This window comes from Lepus europaeus, chromosome 2, assembly GCF_033115175.1.
Source record: "Lepus europaeus isolate LE1 chromosome 2, mLepTim1.pri, whole genome shotgun sequence".
Lineage (NCBI taxonomy): Eukaryota > Metazoa > Chordata > Mammalia > Lagomorpha > Leporidae > Lepus > Lepus europaeus.
The window spans coordinates 3635311-3661857 of NC_084828.1; the positions used below are offsets into that span (position 1 = coordinate 3635311).

General features: G+C 60.6%; 1 protein-coding gene across 1 annotated transcript in view; it reads right to left on the reverse strand.

Moving 5' to 3' along the window:
• UMODL1 (uromodulin like 1) overlaps positions 1–26547 on the reverse strand; it is a 51171-nt gene that overhangs the window by 18470 nt on the left and 6154 nt on the right. The window contains 7 exon segments of the mRNA XM_062174778.1: positions 1361–1580; positions 3271–3383; positions 6534–6788; positions 20613–20638; positions 21070–21178; positions 23646–23832; positions 25970–26091. Coding sequence (XP_062030762.1) covers positions 1361–1580; positions 3271–3383; positions 6534–6788; positions 20613–20638; positions 21070–21178; positions 23646–23832; positions 25970–26091 — 1032 coding nt within the window.

Sequence of the window (26547 nt, forward strand, 5' to 3'; positions counted from 1 at the left end):
AGAGCCCAGCACGTTCCTCCCCGGGGAGCTCCTGCTGCGTGGTGGCATGGTGGTGGCTGTTTGCACACGGGTTTATCCTCCTCTCCCACTGTCCCTGATGGTTGAGGCCCTCGCAGGGACCAGAGAGGGGCCCCTGCCTCCTGCTGCCCCCTCAGGTACCATCCTGCCCCACAGAGGTCCCCCCAGCCCTGATGTGCAGGGAAGCCAGCAGGAACGGGGTCGGCAGACCCTAGCTGGGCCACCCCCCAACCCCCGGCAACAACAGTCTGGGACCTCTCATCCCTGCGCCAGAGCCTCCCACAGGCGCCAGCTGGAAGTACCAGAGCTCGGCGTGCGCCACCACCTCCAGGGGCCTCGGCAGCTTCCTGGGGCCAGGGCCTGGGGACCTGCATGTCTCACTCCCTCAACGTCAGGAACACAGGGCCTGCTGTCTGCGTCTGTCCTGGGCGGCCATCACACGTCAGCACACACTGGCCACTTGAGGTCCTGAATTGCTTCCCCCTGCAGCTCTGGGGACCCCGCAGTCCAACATCAAAGTGTGGGCAGGGCCATCCCTCGGGGGGCTCTGGGGGACCCTTCTTGCCTCTCCCAGCCTCTGTGGCCCCAGGAGGTCATGGCCACATGGCTCCAGTCCCGCCTTGGTTGTCACTTCTCCTGTGTCTGTGTCTACAAGGACGCCTGTCCGTGGATGTGCACCCCACGGCAGTATGGTTTCACCCTGAGATCTGTACCCCAACTACACTACAGAGATCTTTCTTCTAAGACCACATCTGGGGGTCCAGGAGGACACAGCTGTGCATGGCTCTGACAAAGCAAGCCCTGTCCACACTGGGCCTGTCGGGGGAGGCAGGAGGGCAGGCAGGTAAGTGCTGGGGCAGGACTGGGCTGCACCCATCCAAGGGTGTGGTCTTGGGACCCCACCTCCAGGACCCCAACCCTGTAGCCCAGGAAGGCAGGGCCCCCAGGTGCAGGGGCCACAGCAGCCCCGCCCCTGCGGGAACAGAGCGACCCTCTCTGCCTCCCTCCTACCTCGTCTTCAAGGCAACATCAGGCGAAAGGAAACACCAGAGGGGGCAACGACGTCCCCTCCCCTCCCTGGGGCTGACCTCCAGCCCCGTTCACCCTGCGTCAGGGCCTGTGAGAGCCAGGGGCACCGTCCCAGGGGAGGCAGCCCAGCCCCCTGTGCTTTGCCGGGCGCCCTCTGCCTGCTGGTTCCCACGGAGGAACAGACTCCGGGTTTGTACTTCCTTCCCTGGCTTTATCCTTAGGAATGAAGGAAAGACAAAGATCCCTAGGGGGCTTTGGGGGGGGGGGGGGGATGGGGGCATCCTGGCAGTGCAAAGGGGACAAAGAGCCGTACCTTGCACCTGTGTCCCCTGCTGGTCGATCTGGAACACTGTGCTCGCCCACAGGGGCCCCAGCATGGGGGCCAGCGTGGAGACACCCACTGGAAACTCGGGGTCCTGCACAGCCAGTCTGAGCTTGGCCACCACACTCCCCGCCTGGAGGGACACGATCCACATCCTCAGCTTCCCCCGTCTGTGCAGGTCGGACACTGCTGGCGGGAAGGACTTTTCCACCTGCCGAGGGGAGGGGCCGGGCATCAGGCGGAGCAGGTGTCCCGTCTGCAGAGCCACTGTGGACGCAGCACTGGGCGGGGGGCAGAGGTCACTCTGCCACCTTGTCATCAAGAAGAGGACCCAGCAGCCAGCCTCTCTGGGCAGCACAGAGCCGCTCACCCTGCCCTATGGCTCACAGCCCCAGTCAGGCTCTGGGGCCCGGCCTGGCCGGTGCTGGAGAAATCTCCATGGCCACTGCGATCAGCCTCCCAGACCCGGAGCATCCGGGGAGCCGTCCTCCCGGGGTGTCGACTGCACGCTGTGAGAGACAGAAAGACCTGGATGACTGGCAGAGGGGCCCCCAGGACCCCAAGACCCCATGGCTATCTGGGGCTGTGTCTTTGCCTTAGAAAGCACAGAGCCAGGCACCTGGGTGAGCCGTGCTCGGCCCCCGCAGGCTCAGGGAATAGCACCCGCAGAGGGGATTCCCTGGGACCTCACACCCCACCCCTGCACAGGGCTCTCGTGTAGACGCGTCTCCCAGGTACGAGCCCCATCTAACTTCAGTCCCACAGTATCTTTGCAAGGGTGCTTGTTCATGAGGGTATGCGTGTTATGAAAAAGCCACAGCTGGGTTTCAAGATTTCTGAACCAGGGCCATTGTGGCACAGCGGGTTAAGCGGCTGCCTGGGACGCTGGCATTGCCCCCGGGCACCGTTTCTAGTCCCGGCTGCTCCCGCTCCCTGCTAATGTGCCTGGGAAGGCAGTGGAGGACGAGCCAAGTGCTTGGGCCCCTGCACCCACGTGGGAGCCCAGAGCGGAGTTCCTGGCTCCTGGCTTCAGCCTGGCCCAGCCCTGATCTCTCTCTCTCTCTCTTTCTCTCTCTCTTTCTGTAACTCTTTTAAATAAATCTTTTAAAAAAAATTTTTTTTGAACCGAACTTATCTTTTAATTCCATTTTTCCATGAGCTGTTGAAGCCCCTCATATAATGAGCAACCTCGGGAGGGGAGGACTGTGGTCCCCTCGGGAGCCCAAGGCCAGTGAGCCAGCGTCCCCCTCTGGGGCAGGGTTTAGGCAGTGCTGCCCGAGGCCGGTTAGAGAAGATGAGGGCTCCCTAGCTTGGGGCAGCCCACACATGAGCACCACCCACATCTGTGGGGCTCGGGAGCCACAGCCAGTCCAACATGGCGCTCGTGCTGCCTGCTGTGCCGTGACTAACACGTCCTCTGTCTCTGTCCAGGAATCTTGTGTCCTGTGTCCAGGAATCCGCCAGCATCCACAGCTCTGTGGCTAACTGCCTGGCTTGCAGGAAACATAAAACCTCATACTCTTTATAATGCCTGGCAGTTCAGGAAGTCACGGCTCTCGATCCGCTGGGGGACGGATAGTGTGGGACCTGGCTCCCCAGGCCACGCGGCGACAGCTCCCTTTTGTTGCAAGGGAGGTCTGGCTGCCACGATTCCTGGGAAATGCTCCACCAGCGGAGCTACGCCAAGGCCGGAAGGCAGACGGTCCGGCCATGCGCACACGTGGGACACACGCCGGCGCTGGGTCGCGGTATGGCCCAGGACGGCCCAGTATCGGGGCAGGGGAGCGCTTTCACGTAATTATTGCCCGGTCTGCACCCCCGGCCTGAGGCTGCAGCCACCACAGAGTGGAGCCGGAGCGTTTGCCGTCCTCGCTCAGGACACCGAGGACGGGGCTCTGTACCTCGCGCAGCAGCTGCCGTGAGAAGGCCCGGTACTCCCCGCTGCTGCGGTTCTGCAGCTGCTCCGTCAGGTTGCGGTTCAGGATCCTGACCGTGACGCCGAACACCCGGGCCTCTGAGGGACGAGAGCATAGATGAGCAGAACCCTTCCGGGGCTGGTTCCCAAAGAGCCAGTGCTTTCGTGCAGACATTGCTTTTAAAACAGTAGACCGAGGCAGGAATCTTAGACCGAGGAGGGAAGCGACGTTTGCATCTCCGGCAGAGCACAGGAAGCGCCCCACACAGCACACAAGTGTGGCTGCGACAGGGACACCGAGGGACGAGAGACGAGCCACACGGCCCACGCCAGCGGGAACTGAGACGCACCTCGGGCACACGTGCTGCAAAACCCCTCCCACAATCACTGCCTGGGGGGAGCTGCTCCCCTCCCCCTTGTTCACAGCCACACAGGTGGGCCCGGACAGGCCCCCGGGAGGGTGGCCCCCGTCCTGTTTTTCCTGGAACTTTCCAGGTCTTTGCACTGAAAACCGCTCCCCTCCGGAGCCCGCCGTGTCCCAGGCAGCTGGGAGGGGGCTCTCCCTAAGGGAGGCTGTGCTCCACGTGGACAGAAGCGAAGGTGGATAGACTTGAGTAGCACAGGGGCTGTCCATCTCCCCAGTTACTGAGAATAAAGTCGGCAGGCACCGACGCAGAGGTGCCGTCACTCTGCACACCTCCCCAGGGAGCCGCAGCCACCCCCGGCTTGCCCCAGCCCAGCTCTCTGCGGCCAGCAAGCTTCGGGCCAGTGGCTGCGGGGTTATCACGGAACTTACCACTTGTGCACACGTCATCAAGGCCAAGGGGAAGAAGTGCCTCCCCCCACCCCCACCCCACCCCCGCTCCCCAGGGCACCTAGAGGACAAAATGACAGGAAGAGGAGGGGTCTGCTCAGAAACGAGAAGCCAAGTTCAAAGTCAAGGGCTTGTGCTTTGCATGCTGGGAGCTGCCCCAGCGGGGCCACAGAGGATGTGGGAGGGGGTGGTGCCCTAGAGTAGAGTGCCTGGGGTGGATGTTGGCTCCAGCTCCTGACCCAGCTCTCTGCCATGGAGTCACGGGAAGCGGGGTGACGGCTCCCTGCACCCACAGGGGAGATCTGGGCTGAGCTCCCTGCTCCTAACCCAGCTCCCTGCCATGGGGGTCACGGGAAGTGGAGTGATGGCTCCCAGCACCCATGGAGGAGACCTGGGCTGAGCTCCCTGCTCCTGACCCAGCTCCTTGCAAGTGGGGGTCACGGGAAGTGGGGTGACGGCTCCCGGCACCCATGGGGGAGACCTGGGCTGAGCTCCCTGATCCTGACCCAGCTCCTTGCAAGTGGGGGTCACGGGAAGTGGGGTGACGGCTCCCGACACCCACGGGGGAGACCTGGGCTGAGCTCCCTGATCCTGACCCAGCTCCCTGCCATGGGGGTCACGGGAAGCAGGGTGACGGCTCCCGGTGCCCACGGGGGAGACCTGGGCTGAGCTCCCTGCTCCTGACCCAGCTCCCTGCCCTGGGGGTCACGGGAAGTGGGGTGATGGCTCCCAGCACCCATGGAGGAGACCTAGGCTGAGCTCCCTGATCCTGACCCAGCTCCTTGCAAGTGGGGGTCACGGGAAGTGGGGTGACGGCTCCCGGCACCCATGGGGGAGACCTGGGCTGAGCTCCCTGATCCTGACCCAGCTCCCTGCCATGGGGGTCACGGGAAGCAGGGTGACGGCTCCCGGTGCCCACGGGGGAGACCTGGGCTGAGCTCCCTGCTCCTGACCCAGCTCCCTGCCCTGGGGGTCACGGGAAGTGGGGTGATGGCTCCCAGCACCCACGGAGGAGACCTGGGCTGAGCTCCCTGCTCCTGAACCAGCTCCTTGCCAGTGGGGGTCACGGGAAGCGGGGTGACGGCTCCCTGCACCCACGGGGGAGACCTGGGCTGAGCTCCCTGATCCTGACCCAGCTCCCTGGCCTGGGGGTCACAGGAAGCGGGGTGATGGCTACCGGCACCCATGGGGGAGACCTGGACTGAGCTCCCTGATCCTGGCTTCAGCTCTGGCCCAGCCCCAGCTGGGGCTGGGAGCATTTGGGGAGTGGACCAGAGCTTGGAGCTCCCCCTCTCCCTCTCCACCTAAAACAAATTGTTTTAAGGGGCCAGTGTTGTGCCACGCACAGGTGCCATCACCTGTAACGCCAGCATCCCACAGGGGCACTGGGTCAAGTCCCAGCTGCTCCACTTACGCTCCAGCTCCCTGCTGACGCACCTGGGAAGGCAGCAGACGATGGACCGAGTGCCTGGGTCCCTGCACCCACATGGGAGACCCGGATGGAGCTCCAGGCTCCTGGCTTCAGCCTGGCCCAGCCCTAGCTGTTGTTGTCATATGGGGAGTGAACCAGTGGACGGAAGCGCTCTCTCTCTCTCTCTCTCTCTCTGGTCTCTGGTGTGTGTAGGTCTGTAACTCTGCCTTTCAAATACAGAGATCTTTTTTAAAATACTGAATAAATAATTTTTAACAGGATGCATCATCAAAGGACTCTCCCCCCCATCCTCCGTCACCGTCACAGTCAGCGTTGGTCTCAGCGCATGGGACAGTCCCCAGCAGTCTTCACACAGAAGGTCCTGGCGATTCCCTGAGCCTGGGGTCCCCCCGCCCTAGGGCAGGACCCTGCACATCAGGAACCTGTGAGCAGAAGGCTGGGGAGCCCTGCAGCTCGCACATCACCCCCACTTCCCCAGAGGCCTGCCCGGGGGCAAGTCCTCCACCTCCCCACCTGATTGTGCTCTGTACGCGGCCCCCACCCCCGCAGCCAGATGACAGAGACCAGCCACCGCCAGACACGCGTGTGCTGTGTTTGCTTGAGGGGCAGCAGCTGCCTCCCGGCCCCGATGCAGCGGGGGCCACGGCGGCCCTGCACGCACACCCATGGGGGGCGAGGCTCGCTCCTGCCTGTGCAGGCTGTGACAAGCCGCTCGGCTCAGCCAGCCCCGGTCTGGGGAGCGGGCGGGGGTCTGTGACACAGGCCCTGCCTCACCCCTTGCTGTGCCCGCCCCCGGAGGCCTCCCAGGGGCTTCAAATGACACAGAGCTGGTCCTGCAGGCCCCCACCTCTGAGCAGACAGGAGGTGCGGGACGGCGGGAACCGGCCACTGCACACCCTGCAGAGCTGATACCGGGAGGAACAAGGAAATCCAGCACCAGCACCCACAGAGCAGGCACGGGGACAGGTCCCCAGATGGCACGGGTTTCCAAAGGTGGCCTTACCTGTTTTGACGGTCAGCGTGGCAGAGACATTGACCCCGCAGCCCTGGTAGCTGGTCTGCACCTCGTACAGGGCCCCGGCCTCCAGCCCAGCCACCTCCACGGTCTGGGCTCCCGTCCAGGAGCTGCTGAGCCACACCTCGCCCCTGTACACCTGCACGAGGAAGGTGTGGTTCTGGGCCGAACGCAAGCTCCAGGACACTTGGAAACTGGTGCTCGTGACGTTGTGGGCCATGTGGTCACCGATCGGGGGGCAGCCTGCAGAGGGAGAGGCAGGACGTGAGGGCCGCAGGCAGCACAGCTCACCTGGGCTGAGCTCCCACCTGCTGCGCCTGGAGCTGACCCACACAGGACATCGCTCGCTTAAGATGCGATGTCATTAATGTAGTCAATAACTACTAACTACGATGAGGCTCCTGCGGCCATGAAGTAAGACCCTTCTTCATAGGAGATGCCGCCTGAATTATTTAGCGGTCAAATCTAAGACTGCAACTCACCTTCACGAAGCCTCACCAGCAAAAAGGAAAAGCGCATACAGCGAATGCTGCAACATTGCAGCTGGGGAATCCGGTGAGGGATGAATGTGCCCACCGTCCCCCGGATGGCAGCCGTGAAATACGAGAACCACCAGAATGCCACATCCCAGGAGCCAAGGGAGGGCAGGTGTAAGGACAGAGCGGGGCTGGCGCCGAGGTTAATCCTCCACCTTCAGCGCCAGCATCCCCTGCGGGCCACCTCAGTAACTGGGTTCACACCACTCACCTGGGAGACTCACAGAGCTCCCAGCTCCCAGCTCCAGCCCAGCCCTGTCCAAGCCACTGCAGACATCTGGGGGTGGGCCAGCGAATGCGGAGCTCCCTCCCTCTCTCTCTCTGCCCTTGCCTTTCAAATAATTTTAATTTCTTTTAATTTACTTATTTAAGAAGTAGAGTTACAGACACAGAGAGGGAGAAAGAGAGAGGGCTTCCATCCGCTGGTTCATTCACCAGATGGCCCCAACAGCCAGAGCTGGGCAGATTCAAAGCCAGGAGCCAGGAGCTTCTTCCAGGTCTCCCACGTGGGTGCAGGGGCCCAAGCACTTGGGCCATCTTCCACTGCCTTCCCAGGCATTAGCAGGGAGCTGGATCGGAAGTGGAGCAGCCGGGATACACACCAGCACCCATATGGGATGCCGGCCCTGCAGACGGCAGCTTTACCCACTACACCACAACAGGCCGCGATGTGTGGCCTTTTTTGTGATTCAGAATCAGTGCTTGGCAGACAGTCAAAACTCACTCTAGGGACTGAGTGCTGGTGGTGACGGCCATTGCAGCGTCACCCTTCTGTGCCCCGTCCACAATGCTGCCTGACACACAGCCGGGCCACCCTGATCCACTAGCCTGGAGCACCTGCAGGAGGGCATCTGTGCTCAGCTGACTCAGCGCGCCGAGGCCACGCCCCCGCGGGAAAGACTCAGCGCGCCGAGGCCACGCCCCCGCGGGAAGACTCAGCGCGCCGAGGCCACGCCCCCGCGGGAAGCAGGGCTCAGGTCTGCTGACTCAGCGCGCCGAGGCCACGCCCCCGCGGGAAGCAGGGCTCAGGTCTGCTGACTCAGCGCGCCGAGGCCACGCCCCCGCGGGAAGCAGGGCTCAGGTCTGCTGACTCAGCGCGCCGAGGCCACGCCCCCGCGGGAAGACTCAGCGCGCCGAGGCCACGCCCCCGCGGGAAGACTCAGCGCGCCGAGGCCACGCCCCCGCGGGAAGCAGGGCTCAGGTCTGCTGACTCAGCGCGCCGAGGCCACGCCCCCGCGGGAAGCAGGGCTTCAGGGATCTAAGCTCCAACGTAGCAGCCAAAACCCATTCTAACTCTCAGAATCTGAGGTCTACTTTTGGGTTAAAAAAAAAAAATAGCTGGTCTCCAGCAGGCTCCAGGCAGCGTTAATCACAGGAACGGCAGGTGGCCTCGGTCTAGGCCGCACAACTGTCACATCAGAGCTGGAGTCCAAGGGCAGGCACGTGGCACCGCCCGGAGACACCGCCGGGACGCCCGCCCCTCCTGGAGTGCTGGGCTCCAGGCCCAGCCTGCTCCTCAGTCCAGCTCTGCTCACGCACAGCCGGAGCACGTGGGTCCCTGCAGGGGGCCCGGCCTGTGTCTGCAGCCCTGGCTTCAGCCTGGCAGTGGGCCAGCGGGTAGGAGCTCTCTCTGTCTCTCTGCCTTTCAAATACATTAAAATTTTCTTAATAAAAGGAATTTCAGTTCTATGAAAAAGCAATAAAAGAGCTAAAAAATTTGAAGAAAAAAATCATCTAAAAGTTTACAGTTATCAAAGTCCTTTATATAAGGACTCTTGGATATATGCTTCCCAGTATCATGAAAAAAATCCTGCAGTTGAAGACATGTGTGTGTGCTTCTTTTAAAAAAAAAATTTATTTGAAAGGCAGAGTTACACAGAGACGGGGGCAGTGGGGGGCAGTCTTCATCCACTGGTTCACTCCCCAGATGGCCACAACGGCCAGAGCTGGGCTGATCCGAAGCCAGGAGCCAGGAGCTTCTTCCAGGTCTCCCACATGGGTGCAGGGACCCAAGACTTGGGCCATCTTCCACTGCTCTCCCAGGCCACAGCAGAGAGCTGGATCGGAAGCAGAGCAGCCGGAACTCAAACCGGCACCCACGTGGGAAGCCGGCGCTGCAGGCAGCAGCTTTACCCGCTATGCCACAGCGCCGGCCCCGTGTGTAACAGTACAGCTCATTTTCTTTTTGCCTTGGCTGCTAAGAGGCTCCGAATAGGGTTCGTGCCGGCCACAGGCCTGTCCTTCGGTGGAGCCCCAGGCTGCCTGTTCTAAATCGAGGTGCCGTGTTGCGGTTTCCCCTCTGTGAGCCCACACGGGTCCATCCTGAAGCCAGAGGCTCTGAAATCACCGGACGGCCAACCTCCCCCCTGCCTGACTCGGGACTGGCACTGTGGCACAGCAGGTTGACACGCTGCCAGGAACACAGGATCCCATATGGCGCCGGTTCGAGTCCTGGCTGCTCCACTTCCAGTCCAGCTCCCTTCTAATGTGCCTGGGAAAGCAGCAAACAATGGCCCAAGTGCTTGGACCCCTGCACCCACCTGGAAGACCCAGATGCAATGCTCTTGGCATTCCGGCCATTGTGGTCATCTGGGGAGTGAACCAGCACATGGAAGCGCGCTCTCTCTCTCTCTCCTCTGTAACTCTGCTTTTCAAATAAATCTTTCAAAAAAAGGATGGGTAAGCAACACCCATGCCCGCTCCCATGGTCTCCTAGCAACACCCCCAGGATGGACAGGGACTGAGTGTTTTCCCCAGGCCTGCTGGTCCTGATTCCTGATGGCCCAGCCATCTCTGTGAGCCCCTCATGCCCACGAGCAGTCTCCGTGAGCTGCTCACAGCCATGAGCAGTCTCCGTGAGCCCCTCATGCCCACGAGCAGTCTGCGTGAGCCCCTCACGCCCACGAGCAGTCTCCGTGAGCTGCTCACAGCCATGAGCAGTCTCCGTGAGCCCCTCATGCCCACGAGCAGTCTGCGTGAGCCCCTCACGCCCACGAGCAGTCTCCGTGAGCTGCTCACAGCCATGAGCAGTCTCCCTGAGCCCCTCACGCCCACGAGCAGTCTGCGTGAGCTGCTCACAGCCATGGGAATAGTTGTTCTTCCTTTCCGACGGTTTCCTTGTGGAACCTGTTCCACCCACGTGCCGCTCCTGGCCTGGGCCCTGACACTGTGGCCTCGTTCCCTCTCCACAGCCAGGGAACCCCGAAACGGAGAAGACCCCAGCCCAGCCTATGTCTGGTCGGCTCCTAGGAACCCACAGCTCACCGGGAAAGCAAGAAGGGTCACGGTTTCTTTCTAAACGTCTGCTGGATGTTCTGACCGCTCTATGCTTGCATAATCTACACGCCCAGCACCGAGCAGCCTTACCCACGCTGGCGGCCACAGTGACAGTGAGAGCCCCAGGGAACAGGAAAGTGGAGTTTGGTGCCAATGTGGCTGCTTGAGCAGCGGCCCCCGGCCCCTTCATCCACGGCTGTCACCCGCCACGGACCTGTGACAACGCCATGATTCCCTGCCTGGAACCGTGGTGCCAGGGGTCAGATGTGACCACCGTGAGCCCGTTTCTAGGCCGCCACAGACACGACCTGGCCAGGACAAACACAGATGGCACTCTCGCAGGTCAGCGCTCCGTAACAGGCAGCTGTCCCACAGAGCCCTTGGCTCCCACTTCCAGCGGGGACGCAGGTTCCCCTGGGTGACTGTCCAGCCCGTCATGCAAGACCAGCACAAAGGCTTTCCCCGCTTCGTCTTTGAGCACCTTCCCCCCACAGCCAGCAGTGATGCCGGCTCCTTTGTGCCTGCACTGCACCATCAGGCGCCACCACGCTGTGGAAGGGGCAGACAGTGATGTCCCCCTGGCCACAACCATCCGGGTGAGCACTGGGCTCACCACACGGGAGTGCTCTCAGGCTGTGGCGTCCATGGCCAACAGGCAGCTCGGGAGCTGAGGGTGCCTGACCCCGTGCACCTGGTGGTCTCCGTCAGGCAGTCCCCAGGCCTCCACACCCCTGCTCAGTGCCCGATTCCCCAGCCTCGGCAGCCAGGCAGGTTCTCGTGAAGTCCCGGGGCAGATGGGGCAGGGGGAGGTGGCCCAGCCGCCCCTCTGGAGGCCAGGCTGCCAGCATAATGCCTCCGTATGCATGTGCTTGTCCACGCCCCCCTCCGCCTGCCCTGGAATGCCTGCTGGTACTTGTCCGGGAGGGCAAAGTTGAGGGCCTGTGTGGGGAAGCAGCCGGCGACACTGGCCAGACTCCCTGCTGCTGGGGCACGCGGACGACGCCGTGCACGAGGCCTTTCTACTGCACAGCGGGCCTGCTCGGCCGGGCCATGGCCGTCTTGGAGCTGGCGGCAGTGACGGCTCCAGCCAGGAAGTCCTTGGTGAAGGAGAGGGCCTGTCCCCTCGTGCGACGCTGTGGAGCCACAGCTCGGCCACAGAGCGCAGGCAGCAGGGAGCACCAGCTGGCTCAGCACTGCCGCCGCTCCCAGCGGAGCTGTGAAGACCCAGCTGAGCACGGGCAGGGCGGGGGCGACCTGGGGGACTGTCCTATTCCTTCCTAAGTCCAGAAGGCGCTCCTGAACCGGAGGAGTGACCCGTGCAGCGTCTCTTGCAGGTCTTGGTTGGTGCGAGAATCCAGCTGCCCTGTGTCACTCATCGGGTGATGGACCCGAAGTTCGTGCCGTGTTTTCCGAGGACTTGGGCGACCCGGCCCTGCCAGCGGACGGCTCACTTGTCTCAGCTTCTAATGGAAAACACGTGCTGCTCCCCTCCACAGCGGGCCACAGGTGCTCACCGGGACCTCTGGTCGGCACAGGCGGGCCCTGTCCCAGGGGTGGCAAAGCCAGGCCCCGCAGCCCCGCCTGCTGGGTCAGCTCGGATGGCCCCACTCCCTGACGACCTCTGTGACCGCGGACGGAGCTGGAGGGCCTCAGAGAACGGACCAGGGTGAAGACGGCGGCAGCCCACCCCCTGCTCTCGCGGGGTGCACAGGGCTCGTCCCATAGACGTGTAGGCATCTGCCCGAGGCCAGGGCGCAGCGGGCTTGTGTGTGGTGTGTGTGTGGTGTGTGGTGTGTGTGTGTCTGTATGTGTGGTGTGTGTCTGTATGTGTGGTGTGTGTGTGTGGTGTGTGTGTGTATGTGGTGTGTGTGGGGTGTGTGTGTGGTGTGTGGGGTGTGTGTGTGTATGTGGTGTGTGTGTGTGGTGTGTGTGTGGTGTGTGTGTGGTGTGTGGTGTGTGTGTGTGTGGTGTGTGTGTGGTGTGTGTGTGTGGTGTGTGTGTGTGGTGTGTGTGTGGTGTGTGTGTGGTGTGCGTGGTGTGCGTGGGGTGTGTGTGTGGTGTGTGGTGTGTGTGTGTGTGTATGTGGTGTGTGTGGTGTGTGTGGTGTGTGTGTGTGTATGTGGTGTGTGTGTGTGGTGTGTGTGGTGTGTGGTGTGTGTGTGGTGTGTGTGTGGTGTGCGTGGTGTGCGTGGGGTGTGTGTGTGGTGTGTGGTGTGTGTGTGTGTATGTGGTGTGTGTGTGGTGTGTGTGGTGTGTGTGGTGTGTGTGGGGTGTGTGTGTGGTGTGTGTGTGTGGTATGTGTGGTGTGTGCATGTGTATGTGGTGTGTGGTGTGTGTGGTGTGTGTGGTGTGTGTGTGGTGTGTGTGGTGTGTGTGTGTGTCTGTATGTGTGGTGTGTGTCTGTATGTGTGGTGTGTGTGTGGTGTATGTGTGTTGTGTGTGTGGTGTGTGTGTGTGGTATGTGTGTGTATGTATGTGGTGTGTGTGTGTGGTGTGTGTGGTGTGTGTGTGGTGTGTGTGTGGTGTGTGTGTGGTGTGCGTGGTGTGCGTGGGGTGTGTGTGTGGTGTGCGTGGTGTGCGTGGGGTGTGTGTGTGGTGTGTGGTGTGTGTGTGGTGTGTGTGTGTGTGGTGTGTGTGGTGTGTGTGTGTGGTGTGTGTGGTGTGTGTGGTGTGTGTGTGGTGTCTGTGTGTGTGTGGTGTGTGTGGTGTGTGTCTGTGTGTGTGTCTGTGTGTGGTGTGTGTGTGGGGTGTGTGGTGTGTGTCTGTATGTGTGGTGCGTGTGTGTGTGGTGTGTGTGTGTCTCTGTGTGTGTTGTGTGGGGTGTGTGTGGTGTGTGTGTGTTGTGTGGTGTGTGTGTGGTGTGTGTCTCTGTGTGTGTGTGTCTGTGTGTGGTGTGTGTGGGGTGTGTGTGGTCTGTGTGTGTGTGTTGCGTGGGGTGTGTGGTGTGTGTCTGTGTGTGTGTTGTGGGGTGTGTGTGTGTTGCATGGGGTGTGTGGTGTGTGTGTCTGTGTGTGTGTGTGTGGTGTGGTGTGTGGTGTGTGTCTGTATGTATGGTATGTGTGGTGTGTGTGGTGTGTGTGTCTGTGTGTGGGGTGTGTGTGGTGTGTGTGTGTTGTGTGGTGTGTGTGTGTCTGTATGTGTGGTGTGTGTGGTGTGTGTGGGGTGTGTGTGGTGTGTAGGGGGTGTGTGTGTCTCTGTGTGTGGTGTGTGTGTGGTGTGTGTCTCTGTGTGTGTGTGGGGTGTGTGGTGTGTGTGTGGTGTGTGTCTCTGTGTGTGTTGTGTGTGGTGTGTTTGTGTGTGGTGTGTGTGTGTCTATGTGTGGTGTGTAGGGGGTGTGTGTGTGTCTGTGTGTGGTGTGTGTGGTGTGTGTCTCTGTGTGTGTGTCTTTGTGTGGTGTGTGTGGGGTGTGTGTGTGTGTCTGTATGTGTGGTGTGTGTGTGTCTGTGTGTGGTGTGTGTGGTGTGTGTGTCTGTATGTGTGGTGTGTGTGTCTGTGTGTGGTCTGTGTGTGTGCCCCACCCTCGAGCGAGGGTCGACCACAGGGTGCAGCGTCTGCTCCCCAGGGACCAGGACTCCTCTGTGTGTGGTGTGTGTATCTGTGTGTGGTGTGTGTCTGTATGTATGGTGTGTGGGGTGTGTGTATCTGTGTGTGTGTATGTGTGTGTGTGTGTGGTGTGTGTGTCTGTATGTGTGGTGTGTGTGTGTCTGTGTGTGGTGTGTAGGGTGTGTGTGTGTGTGTCTGTGTGTGGTGTGTGTGTGGGGTGTATGGTGTGTGTCTGTATGTGTGGTGCGTGTGTGTGTGGTGTGTGGTGTGTGTCTGTATGTGTGGTGTGTGTCTGTGTGTGGTGTGTGTCTGTATGTATGGTGTGTGGGGTGTGTGTGTGGTGTCTGTGTGTCTGTCTGTGTGGTGTGTGTGTGTCTGTGTGTGTCTGTGTGTGTGGGGTGTGTGTGTGTCTGTGTGGTGTGTGTGTCTGTATGTGTGGTGTGTGTGTCTGTGTGTGTCTGTGTGTGTCTGTGTGTGTGCCCCACCCTCGAGCGAGGGTCGACCACAGGGTGCAGTGTCTGCTCCCCAGGGACCGGGACTCCTCTGTGTGTGGTGTGTGTGTCTGTGTGTGGTGTGTGTGTGTCTGTGTGGTGTGTGTGTCTGTATGTGTGGTGTGTGTGTGTCTGTGTGTGGGGTGTGTGGTGTGTGTGTCTGTGTGTGTGGTGCGTGTGTGTGGTGTGTGTGTGTCTGTGTGTGTGGTGTGGTGTGTGTGTCTGTGTGTCTGTGTGTGGTCTGTGTGTGGTGTGTGTCTGTATGTGTGGTGTGTGTGGTGTGTATCTGTGTCTGTGTCTGTGTGTGTCTGTGTGTGGTCTGTGTGTGTGCCCCACCCCCGAGCGAGGGTCGACCACAGGGTGCAGTGTCTGCTCCCCAGGGACTAGGACTCCTCTGCGTGGCCGGGACGAGCACCGGGCCCTGTGGACGTCTTCCAGAAGGACAGTAAACCTTCCCCGGGAGAGGCCTGACCCAGTCCTCCACGTCCACAAAGCCACCCCGGGAACCAGTTCCCTCCCCGCCTTGGCCTCCGGCCTGCACCTCGTCACCCAGGAAGACTCAGGAAACAAGAACCCGGGGCCGGCAGGTTCTGGAACACCACTGTTCTCAAGACCACATGGCTCTCCATCTGCGCCAGGGGAGGCGAGGGAGGGTGTGGCTGGTGAGCGGCTCAGCCCCAGTGACGCCGTCCCCTGGAGCACCCCGCGGGATGGCAGCCACGTGTGGGGGCTCCAGATCAGAGAGTCAGCCCACCGTCCTCCACGGGCCAGCAGCCTCAGGGCGGTTAGCAGCCTGGACCACACACACCCGTACAGAACGCGCGGCGGGCCTTGTGCAAGGAAGGGGCCTGACTGGGCCTCCACTTCCTCTGTAAGAGCAGTGGCCTTGGGGCCGGCGCTGTGGTGTAGCAAGTAAAGCCACCGCCTGCAGTGCCGGCATCCCACGTGGGCACTGTTCCAGTCCCGGCTGCTCCACCCCAATCCTGCTCTCTGCTGTGGCCTGGGAAAGCCGTAGAAGATGGCCCAAGTCCTTGGGCCCCTGCACCCATGTGGGAGACCCAGAAGAAGCTCCTGGCTTCAGCCTGGCCCAGCCGTGGCCATTGCAGCCATTTGAGGAGTGAACCAGCAGATGGAAGACCTCTCTCTCACACTCTCTCTCTCTCTCTCCAACTCTGCCTTTCAAATAAATAAAATAAATCTTTTTTTTTTTTTAAAAGTGGTTGTCGCCCGGGGTCATTCTTAGCATGAAATGAGACCACACCCAGAGCACACACCACGCACAGAGGGGAGGCCTCCCGCGCAGCCCCTCAAAGGGAGCAGAACACGCCAGCTGGACCGTCCAGCTGCGTCCCCCGTGCCCACGTCACGATGCTGACGGCCTGATTCCACAGCAGACTGTGGGAAGCCACCCAACGCCCCCGCGACGGGAACAGCTAAAGCACGGCACAAAAGCTGAGCGTACTGCTGGTAGCCGCCGGCCAGCTTGCTCCCCGGAGACGCGGTGCAAGGCCGGGAACGCAGGGAGGAGGACACAGGACGTCTGCGGCAGGATTTACCAGGTGGACAGCTGGAAGGGAGCCCTGCTTAGAACGCCGTCAGAGCAACCAAGCCAGTGCTGGACCGAGGACAGACAGCAGCCCGTCTGCCACTCTGATGGGACGTGCCAAGTGTGCCAAAGGTCGTCCCCGCGTCACTCGGCAACCCTAAAGTTACAGAACGCCTGCACCACTCCTGGCCACTGGTGTGGAAGCAGTCAGCGCCATGAGTCTCGCCTGCCTCTCCTGCCACACCCCTGCCTGCAGCTTGCACACGGCGGCACCCAGCCCTCAGTGGCCGCCTGCACCTTGGCTGGCCGCTGCCCAGAGAGGCCCCTGTCTGCCCAGCTGATAAAGCTGCCTGCCACGCCCACTGTCCCACCAGCAGCCACCTACTCCCAGCCTGCCTATGTCCCACCTTGTACCATGTCAGTTAGGATAGGGGTCAGCTACCACACACAGTGGAAAACCACAACTAATAGGGGCTGACCCCATCCATGTAGACTCAGGTCTGCGACCCCGTCACGTCACTCACTGATGGGGCTGACCCCAGCTGTGTAGAATCAGGACCCCCGACTCCATCACTTACTCACTGATGGGGGCTGACCCCATCCGTGTAGACTCAGGTCTGCGACCCCGTCACTCACTCACTCACTATAGCTGTGTCAGAAAGCACCACTGAGAGGAAAGAGCTATCAAAAACAAAACCCGTGGTGCCATTATCACCCCTAAAACCCAGGAATCCCTGGGGCCGGCGCTATGGCATCGTAGGTTAAGCCTCCGCCTGCAGCACCAGCATCCCATATGGGCACTGGTTCATGTCCCAGCTGCTCCTCCTCCAATCCAGCTCCCTGCTATGGCCTGGGAGAGCATCAGAGGGTGGCCTAAGTGCTTGGGCCCCTGCACCCATGTGGGAGGCCTGGAAGAAGCTCCTGGCTCCTGGCTTCAGATCGGTGCAGCTCCGGCTGTTGCAGCCATTTGGGGGGTGAACCAGAGGATGGAAGATCTTGCTCGCTCGCTCTCTATAACTCTGCCTCTCAAATAAATAAGTAAAATCTTAAAAAAAAAAAAAGGGGGGGGGGCGGCGCTGTGGCAGGTGGAGCCACCACCTGCAGTGCCCTCATCCCATATGGGCACCGGTTCAAGTCCCAGCTGCTCTGCTTCTGATCCAGCTTTCTGCTATGGCCTGGGAAAGCAGTGGAAGATGGCCCAGGTCCCCGGGCCTCTGTGCCCGTGTGGGAGACCCGGAGGAAGCTCCTGCTCCTGGCTTTAGATCGGCACAGCTCCGGCTGTTGTGGCCAATTGAGGAGTGAACCAGCAGACAAGGACCTTTCTCTCTGTCTCTCCCTCTTTGTAACTCTGCCTTTCAAATAAATAAATAAACCTTTAAAATTAAAAAATAAATAAATAAATAAAGCATTTAAGAAAAAAAGAAAAGAAAAACAGCAAATCCTTCACATCACCCAGTCGCGGTGTTCTGGAACGCTCTGTCTCACCCCTGCAGAACGCTCTGTCTCACCCCTGCAGAACGCTCAGACAAGCTCTCTCCAGTAGCGGCGGGGACGGCCGGGGCCTCCCCAGGGGCACCTGGAGGCTTCAGCACCACAGTCTTAGACAGCTCTCCTGGGCCTCCACACTGCCCAGGTCCCGCCTCAGGGCCGGGCCTCTGCACGGCCGCCTCCCAAGGCCTCTGAAATCCACCTGTCCCAAGAGGCCACCATGTGCCCCAGGGCGCCGTGACCTCCCCCCCACAGCCCCGCCCCAGGACCCCCTGAGCCCCTGCCCCTGGCTCTGTGGCTCCCCTACCTCACTCACCCCTCTCCTCAACTTTCCCTCGGCACTGACCTCAGCTGCTGGGGCTCACATCTGTATGCCAGCCCCCTCCCTTCTCTGAACCACGCCCACAGTGTCCATGCTACCTGCACCTTAGCAAGCCTATCAGTCACAGCCCTGGTCCCCCTTGGAGCCCACCGACGCAGCTGCCCCACCACGATGCCGGATTCCGCCCCCTCCCCTCCCGTGGCTACTCTGAGCTTGTCCAAGGAGTCATGTCCAGCGTGCTGCTGAGACTTCCCCTCCACCACCCCGGACCCCGCCCCGTGCACAGTCGTCCCCCGGAGCCCCAGTGCACGCCTGACCCGGTGATGGTGCTCCCCCTCCACCACCCTGGACCCCGCCCCGTGCACAGTCGTCCCCCGGAGCCCCAGTGCACGCCTGACCGGGCGATGGCACTCCCCCCTCCACCACCCTGGACCCCAGCCCCATGCACAGTCGTCCCCTGGAGCCCCAGTGCACACCTGACCCGGCGATGGTGCTCCCCCCTCCACCACCCTGGACCCCAGCCCCATGCACAGTCATCCCCCGGAGCCTCAGTGCACGCCTGACCAGGTGATGGTGCTCCCCTCCACCACCCTGGACCCCGCCCCGTGCACAGTCGTCCCCCGGAGCCCCAGTGCACGCCTGACCAGGCGATGGCACTCCCCCCTCCACCACCCTGGACCCCCGCCCCGTGCACAGTCGTCCCCCGGAGCCCCAGTGCACGCCTGACCCAGTAATGGCGCTCCCCCTCCACCACCCTGGACCCCAGCCCCGTGCACAGTCGTCCCCCAGAGCCTCAGTGCACGCCTGACCCGGTGATGGTGCTCCCCTCCACCACCCTGGACCCCCGCCCCGTGCACAGTCGTCCCCCAGAGCCCCCGTGATGCCTGACCCGGCGATGGTGCTCCCCCTCCACCACCCCGGACCCCGCCCCGTGCAGAGTCATCCCCCGGAGCCCCAGTGCACGCCTGACCCGGTGATGGTGCTCCCCTCCACCACCCTGGACCCCCGCCCCGTGCACAGTCGTCCCCCAGAGCCCCCGTGATGCATGACCCGGCGATGGTGCTCCCCCTCCACCACCCCGGACCCCGCCCCGTGCAGAGTCATCCCCCGGAGCCCCAGTGCACGCCTGACCCGGTGATGGTGCTCCCCTCCACCACCCTGGACCCCGCCCCGTGCACAGTCGTCCCCCGGAGCCCCAGTGCACGCCTGACTGGGCGATGGCACTCCCCCCTCCACCACCCTGGACCCCCGCCCCGTGCACAGTCGTCCCCCGGAGCCCCCGTGACGCCTGACCCGGCGATGGTGCTCCCCCTCCACCACCCCGGACCCCGCCCCGTGCACAGTCGTCCCCCAGAGCCTCAGTGCACGCCTGACCCGGCGATGGCGCTCCCCCCTCCACCACCCTGGACGCCCGCCCCGTGCACAGTCGTCCCCCGGAGCCCCCGTGACGCCTGACCCGGCGATGGTGCTAGATCCCACAGGCACTGCTTCTCTGTCCCCTCCCAGGATGACGCTCGGTGCTAAACGAGGCACAGCGAGAGAGCGACAACCACAGCCAGCAATAAACCAACAATTACAGGAACACACGGCGGCAGAACCGCCAGCCGCGCCACTCCCGTGCTTGGAGGCCCTTAGTAAGTAAGACGAGCTGCATGGAGCTGTCAGCACAGCCCATGGGGTCCTACAGCAGGGACAAGTGGGACAAGCACTCGTCATACACAGAACGGCTCCCGACTTGAAACTTGGGAACTGTGTGATATGTTCAGACAGAGCTAACTGCCAATAAATGAAACCGAGCAAAATAAAAACCGAGGTGGCCCTGGGCGGCACCTGCCAGGTCAGCACCCAGCCCTGACAGTGGAAGTTTCCACCTGCTCATCTCCCACTCATGCCCCGTGGCCCAGCAGTCTCCGGCTCCTGGCCCAGGCCACTGGCCCAGCCCTCCCCAGAGCCACCCACAGGCACCGGAGCAGCTGCCAGGTGGCCGGCGCCCCTGCTAGGGAACCCACAGGTCATTGGAGTTATTTCACATTTGCCCAACGCCTAGCACACACCTGGCTCCCCACCTCCTTCCCCTTCCCCCTCCCCGACCCGCACCTGCAACAGAGCCAAGCACTCCCTTCTCAGCCTTCCACCAGCACCCAGCACGTTCTTCTGCCATCGAGGGTGTCCTTGCGGTGCCAGGGACAGTCCAGCTTAGCCCTGTGGCCCCCATGGCAAGCATTCACCACACACACACACACACACACACGTCTCAGCAAGCTCCATGGGTACCCTGCTCCACACCACACCTGCCAAACATCCGGCATGTTCTCTCACAAGGCTCCTGAGAGCCAAGGCTTTGACCTGCTCACACACGTGTCTACACCAGCAACTAGCACGTGTCTACACCAGCATCTGGCATAGTGAATGGCACCTAAAAACATGTGTGAGGGCCGGCGCTGTGGTGTAGCAGGTAAAGCTGTTGCCTGCAGTGCTGGCATCCCATTTGGGCACTGGTTCAAATTCCGACTGCTCCACTTCCAATCCAGCTCTCTGCTATGGCCTGAGAAGGCAGTGGAAGATGGCCCAAGTCCTTGGGCCCCTGCACCCACATGGGAGACCCAGAAGAAGCTCCTGGCTCCTGGCTTTGGATCGGCACAGCTCCGGCCATTGTGGCCATCTAGGGAGTGAACCAGCGGATGGAAGACACCTCTCTCTCTCTCTCTCTCTCTTTCTGCCTCTGCCTCTCTGTAGCTCTGCCTTATAAATAAATAAATAAATAAATAAATAAATAAATCTTTGAAAGAAAAAAAAGTGTAAGGGCCCGGCCCCGTGGCTCAACGGGTTAAGTCATCACTTGGGACGCCTGCATCTTGTCCCGACTCCTCCACTTCCAATCCAACTTCCTGCTAATGCACCTGGGAAGGCCCTGCAACCCATGGGAGACCTGGACGGAATCCCGGCTCCTGACTTCATCGCAGTCCAACCCTGACTGTTGGAGCCCTTTAAAGAGTTAAAGAGCAAACCAGGAGATGGAAGATCTGTCTGTCTGTCTGTCTGTCTCTGTCTCTCTGTCGCTCTGCCTTTTACTAAATAAATCTTTTAGAATAAACACGTGCAAAATCAACGAGGAAGTACAAGAATGGCAGACCACGAGGTGACGGCTGGGAGAAGTGGTGACTGTTCTGTGCCTCTGAGCCAGCCACCCTCTCCCAGACAGAGCCTGAGGCCTCTGTGGCCTGCGGCCTGGCTAGCCTTGAGGATCCCTTAGGCCATCCCCGCCCCATCCGGAAGAGCCCAGGCATTACCTTCATCCAGGCGGCTCCGAGGCTGGGCAGACGGAGCGGGCGAGCCCTGGTGGCCGGTGCACTGGTGCGAGCCCTCCACGTTAATGCACAGCTCCTCTCCCGAGCAGGCCCTGAGTCCGTCGAAGAGGCACTCGTCCACATCTGTGGACAAGCGGAGCAGGCTGTGACTCCCCATTCTCACTGACCCCTCGCCCGTGTCCAGCACGGATCCGACAGCAGGTGCACTGGGCAGGCAGTGGCCAGGGCTGCCTCTGCCAGCCCCCGGGCCTCCATCTGAGCCCTGCCCATACCCGGGCTGGGCACACAGATGCCCAGCTGGTAGTGAGAAGGCACCTGCACAACCAGCTTTTACTATGCCCTTATTACCCATTGTACTAGTGCTCTCATTATTTCAATGTAACCTAAAGTGTAACCACGTTAGCTTGTTAGGCAACCAATAGCAAAAAGAAGCAATGCTAGATGTCTTTGACTTTATAATATGTATTATGTTAGATGTTGAGCTAAGTAATCCAGTAACTATATTAAGTTGATTATTGTACGACCCGAACCGCTGCCCATTCCTGGCACTCGCTATCGTACACTCCCCTTCCCTCCATCTGGCCAGCTGTGACCCTACCCTGGCCCAGGTCCAGGAATGTAATTATCTATACCTATAGGGTTCAAAGCTTTAGATAACAACCAGCCACTACCCCGAGTCAGCAGCTGCAATGCCGGGACTTATCAGAAGTGTGAACTTGATCTACAGCATCCCCTTAACACTTGCTTGTACATGATAATACAAGCTCTGTAAGAATTAGGCTCAGGGCTTCTCGGGGGGCTTCCTCTCCTGGAGGCACTGAGAGGCCCGAGTTTGAACTTGTAATAAAAACGACCCTGCTTATTAGCTTCAACTTCGGTCTCTGGTGGTGTGACTTTCGGGGGACCACGGACTTGGGGCATAACAGTAGCTGCACCTGCTCGTGCCCGAGCGGCTCACTTTGGGCTACACTGGGGCACTTTGAGAAGTTTGTGTGAAACAGAATTGAGCATTTTTATTAACATAAACACAATTTTTAAATCCACACTTAAGCAATCTTCAAAAAAGCCCATGGACATGGAATTTAAAAAATAATATTATTTTTGTGCAAAAAAAATATGAAATTCATGCATACAAAAAGCTCATGGAAATGTGTATTACAGAAAAACTGCACAGATTTCAAACTTTCATGCCCCAGAACAGACGTATGTTCCTCGCTGCTGTTTTCCATGAACTTTTTGAAGAACCCTTACGACTAAGGCTGAGCGGTTACAAAACGAGGGAACCCAGAGAAAAACCACGAGAGCCCGTGCTTCTCTGCACTGAGGAAAAAACCAGGCAGCCGCTGCCCTCCCCTCAGGGCTGGCACTCCTGGGTGGACGCCACTGGCCTCTGGTGGACAGAAACAGCCCCGGAGCACCGACCACAGACGAGGCCCTGCCACGTGCAGAGAGCAGGGGGACAAAGCCAGAGCCCGCCGTGGCTGCCACGGGGCACACATGGGGCACCCGGGAGCTCCAGGCCCCTTCTCTGGGGCAAAATGAGTGAGTGTTAGCTCCTTATCAATCATAGCTTCTCGTCGGGCCATCTCCCCTCCTCACAGATAAGACTTCTTGAGACCTCCCCCACCCAAGCAAAGCCCACATCGCGCAGTCTGCTCCCCCGACACCCCTCCCCAAGGTGCCCCTTCCCAGGGTGCCCCAGGATGCAACTGGGAAGGCAGTAGGTGGCAGACCCCGGCATGGGGTCTCTCTGGGACCACTGGCTCCCTCCAGGGGTGTCCCAGTGACCTCTGCGTGACGAGTGTTGTCGGGACAGACGAGGGAAGGCTGGCAGGGACTGGCACCGCCATATGGCGGCTTCGACTCCGAGAACATCCGTGGATTTCCAGGGAGGATCCACACAGTCCCTGAGATCCCCTGGCAGCAGCCGGTGTGGCTTCAGTGTCACGGCCCGGGAGCCACAAGCCCAGGCCACCTCCTCCTGCCCCAGGAGACTCTCCCGGGAGTGCACCTGGCCACAGTGCTTGCCGTCTGTGGCGGCTCTCGAATTCCCGTGGCAGAGACGAGGGGGTGAGACGGAGGCCGTGGCCAAAAAACATTTCCCATCTGGCCCTCTCCAGAGAGTCTGCCAACTCCTGACCTAGCCCAAAATACACAGATAAATAAAACAGCAAGTGTCGGCCAGAAACCAGGCTCCCGGTACAAACCAAGCTTTGTACAAATTCTGCCGGAGGAGCCTCCCAGAGACCAGCAGGTCCTTGGCCAGGCCAGGGAGAGGCAGGGGAGGGCCTGGGGAGATGAGGCTCTCTCTGCCGTGGGTCGGCAGCAGCTCAGGGGAAGGGGAGCGACGGGGAGGGTGTGGGGAGGAGACGGAGGGGAGGCAGGCGACACATGCCCCCAGGTCTGGCTGGGAAGGTGGCGTGGAGCCTGGCTTGTGCCGGGATGTGCCGCCCCATGCACCTGGCTGGGAAGCAGGATGAGCCAGCGCTTCCTCTGCCCCTGAACTCGGCCTCCAGGATCCAGCCCCCGAGTGCACCTTGCATCAGGCTGTCCAGGCCCCGCGCCCTCCCCGCCCCGAGGGAGCACCCACCTTGCACCTGGACGCTGACCACTTCGTAGACGCGCCGCACGAGGTCGTCCAGCTTACTGGAGACGCTGGCCATGGGCGCCGGCTGCGGCAGGCCCAGCAGCAGCTGCGACAGCGTGGTGGAGGTGTCCCTGCCCGCCGAGTGCAGGTGGTGGACCGAGGAGTTCAGCGGCTGCAGGGCACTGGTGACCTGGGAACCAGAACGAGAGTGTCACATGGTGTTCACGCGAGCAGAGTCCCGGGGATGGCGTGTGGAGCAGTGGGTGAAGCTGCCTCCTGAGACACTGGCAGCCCAGATGGGCGCCGGTTTGAGTCCCAGCTGCTCTGCTTCCTATCTGGATCCCTGCTCATGGCCTGGAAAAGCAGCCAAAGATGGCCCAAGTGCTTGGGCCCCTGCACCCATGTGGGAGACTCAGATGAAGCTCTGGCTCCTGGCTTTGGTCTGGCCCAACCCCAGCAGTTTTAGCCATTTGGGGAGTGAACTAGTGGTGAAGACCTCTCTCTCTCTCTCTCTCTCTCTCTCTCTCTCTCCCTCCCTTCTTCCCTCCCTCTCTCTCTGTAACTCTGCCTTTCAAATAAATAAAATAAATCTTAAAAAAAAAAGAAATCACTGAGCAGGAGAGCATTCAGTTCAGTGGTTAAGATGTTGCTGAATGAGACTGGTGCTGTGGCGTAGCGGGTAAAGCCTCCACCTGCAGCACCAGCATCCCATATGGGCACCGGTTCGAGTCCCGGCTGTTCCACTTCTGATCTAGCTCTCTGCTATGACCTGGAAAAGCAGTGGAAGATGGGCCAAGTGCCTGGGCCCCTGCACCCACGTGGGAGACCCGAAGGAGGCTCCTGGCTCCTGGCTTCGGATCTCTACAGCTCTGGCTGCTGCAGCCATTTGGGGAATGAACCAGCAGATGGATGACCACTCTCTCTGCCTCTGCCTCTCTGTAACTCTGCCTTTCAAATAAAATAAATAAATCTTTCCTTTTTTTTTTTTTTTTTTTTTGACAGGCAGAGTGGACAGTGAGAGAGAGAGACAGAGAGAAAGGTCTTCCTTTCACCTCCCCCCCAATGGCCGCTGCGGCCGGGAGCCAGGTGCTTCTCCTGGTTTCCCATGTGGGTGCAGGGCCCAAGCACTCGGGCCATCCTCCACTGCCTTCCCGGGCCACAGCAGAGAGCTGACTGGAAGAGGGGCAACAGAATCCAGTGCCCCGACTGGGACTAGAACCTGGGGTGCCGGCGCCGCAGGCGGAGGATTAGCCTGTTGAGCTGCGGTGCTGGCCAAAAATAAATAAATCTTTTAAGAAAGCTGTTGCTGGAGAAGCCCACGACCCACATCAGCGTGCCTGGGCTGGGTCCCAGCCTCCTCCTGATGCGCGCTGTAGGAGGCACAAGGCATGCTCGTGTCGCTGAGACCTGCCACCCATGTGGGAGACCCTTTGCTGAGCCGAGCCCAGCCCTGGCCTTGGCGGGAATCCGGGGAGTGAACCAGCACCAGGAGAGCTCTACCTATCTATCAACCATCTATCTAGCTATATCTGTCTATCATCTATCATCTAATCACTGCCTTTCAAATAAACATTAAAGATACACATCAACATTTAAAAAAAAAAAACCTGTTAGTTCTTTAAGACACAACAGCTGAACATCAAGCCAAGCTCGGAGCCCGGCCAGCAGGCAGCCCCGAGAGCAGAGGACCCCCGGGGAGGCCCCTTCGGGTGCTGCCGGCTCTGTGCACGTGGAGAATCCTAGGCCTGAGGGTGGGGCCCAGCGCTGCCGATGTCCCAGCTGGAAGTCGCCGGCCGCTCGCTGGGGCACTCACAGCTGTCACTGAAGGGGGCACCTGGGGCCTTCGTCACAGAGCCAGGAAGGTGGCTGCTGGAGGCGACACGCAGAGCCCAGGACGCCGAGGGCTCGGCCCTGGAGAACCCTGCTCCCCGGTTCCCGCCTCCGCGCTGCCCAGGGCAGTGGCACAGGAGCAGGAGCGGGCGCCACGGCTGCAGGGGTGGGGAGGCAAGGGGAGGCCAGAGCTGCAGGGTGCACGCACCGTCTCATCTGAGACGCTGGTCTGCTTACATGTGACAGCTGCACGGCACGAGGGGTTCCGTGCTCCCCACCTCAACACGCTACCGCTGACAGCAAGGCGGCTCACACGCCTCAGTCGGGTGCATGCTGCTGTCTGGAAATCACCCCCCCACCACCACCACCAAGGCTGAATTGTTAAATTAGGGCTTCAGCTCTGGCCCAGAGCCGGCCCCTCGGAGGCTGCTAGCAGACAGCCCTGGCCTGCCTGCCGGCCGCACCCTGGCCTGGCCAGCCGGCTGTCCCCCACCTACCAGCGAGCACAGGAGGCGCGTGTGGTTCAGCAGGTGGGGGTCCACTCCCCGCAGGTCCTCGAAGCCTATCTTCACCAGCATGGTCACGTTGTACCAGGAGCCCGGCACGCTCCTCCCGGGGGCTGCACCTGCCGCCCAAACGCCACTGAGGGAGAAGCCCTGGGACCGGGTGGGGCCGGGGGACAGGGGGCTGGGGAGGCACCACTGCTGAGCGGCACAGGAGAGAACCTTCCCACCTCCCCGCCCTGACAGCCATGGACCCCTGGCCCTGGGCAGTCGGGAGGCCTGAGACCCTCAGAGCTGGGTCTTCCATGGAGCAGATCCTCCTAGGGTGTGAATACAGCCCCCAGCCCTCACTGTAGCATAACGTTACCCTCATACATGGAATTACTAGATGTCGTGCCACTCCTTTATTTCATCTATGCTGTTTATACTCTTAACATGAAGTCGTGTCATAACGTGTAACTACGTGTGCTGCAGAACAGATTACTGACGGTAACACGCTACGTAACACGCTATGTAGCATGTTACATGCGATACATACCATAACCATTCCGTAGCAGAGTTAACACCTAGAT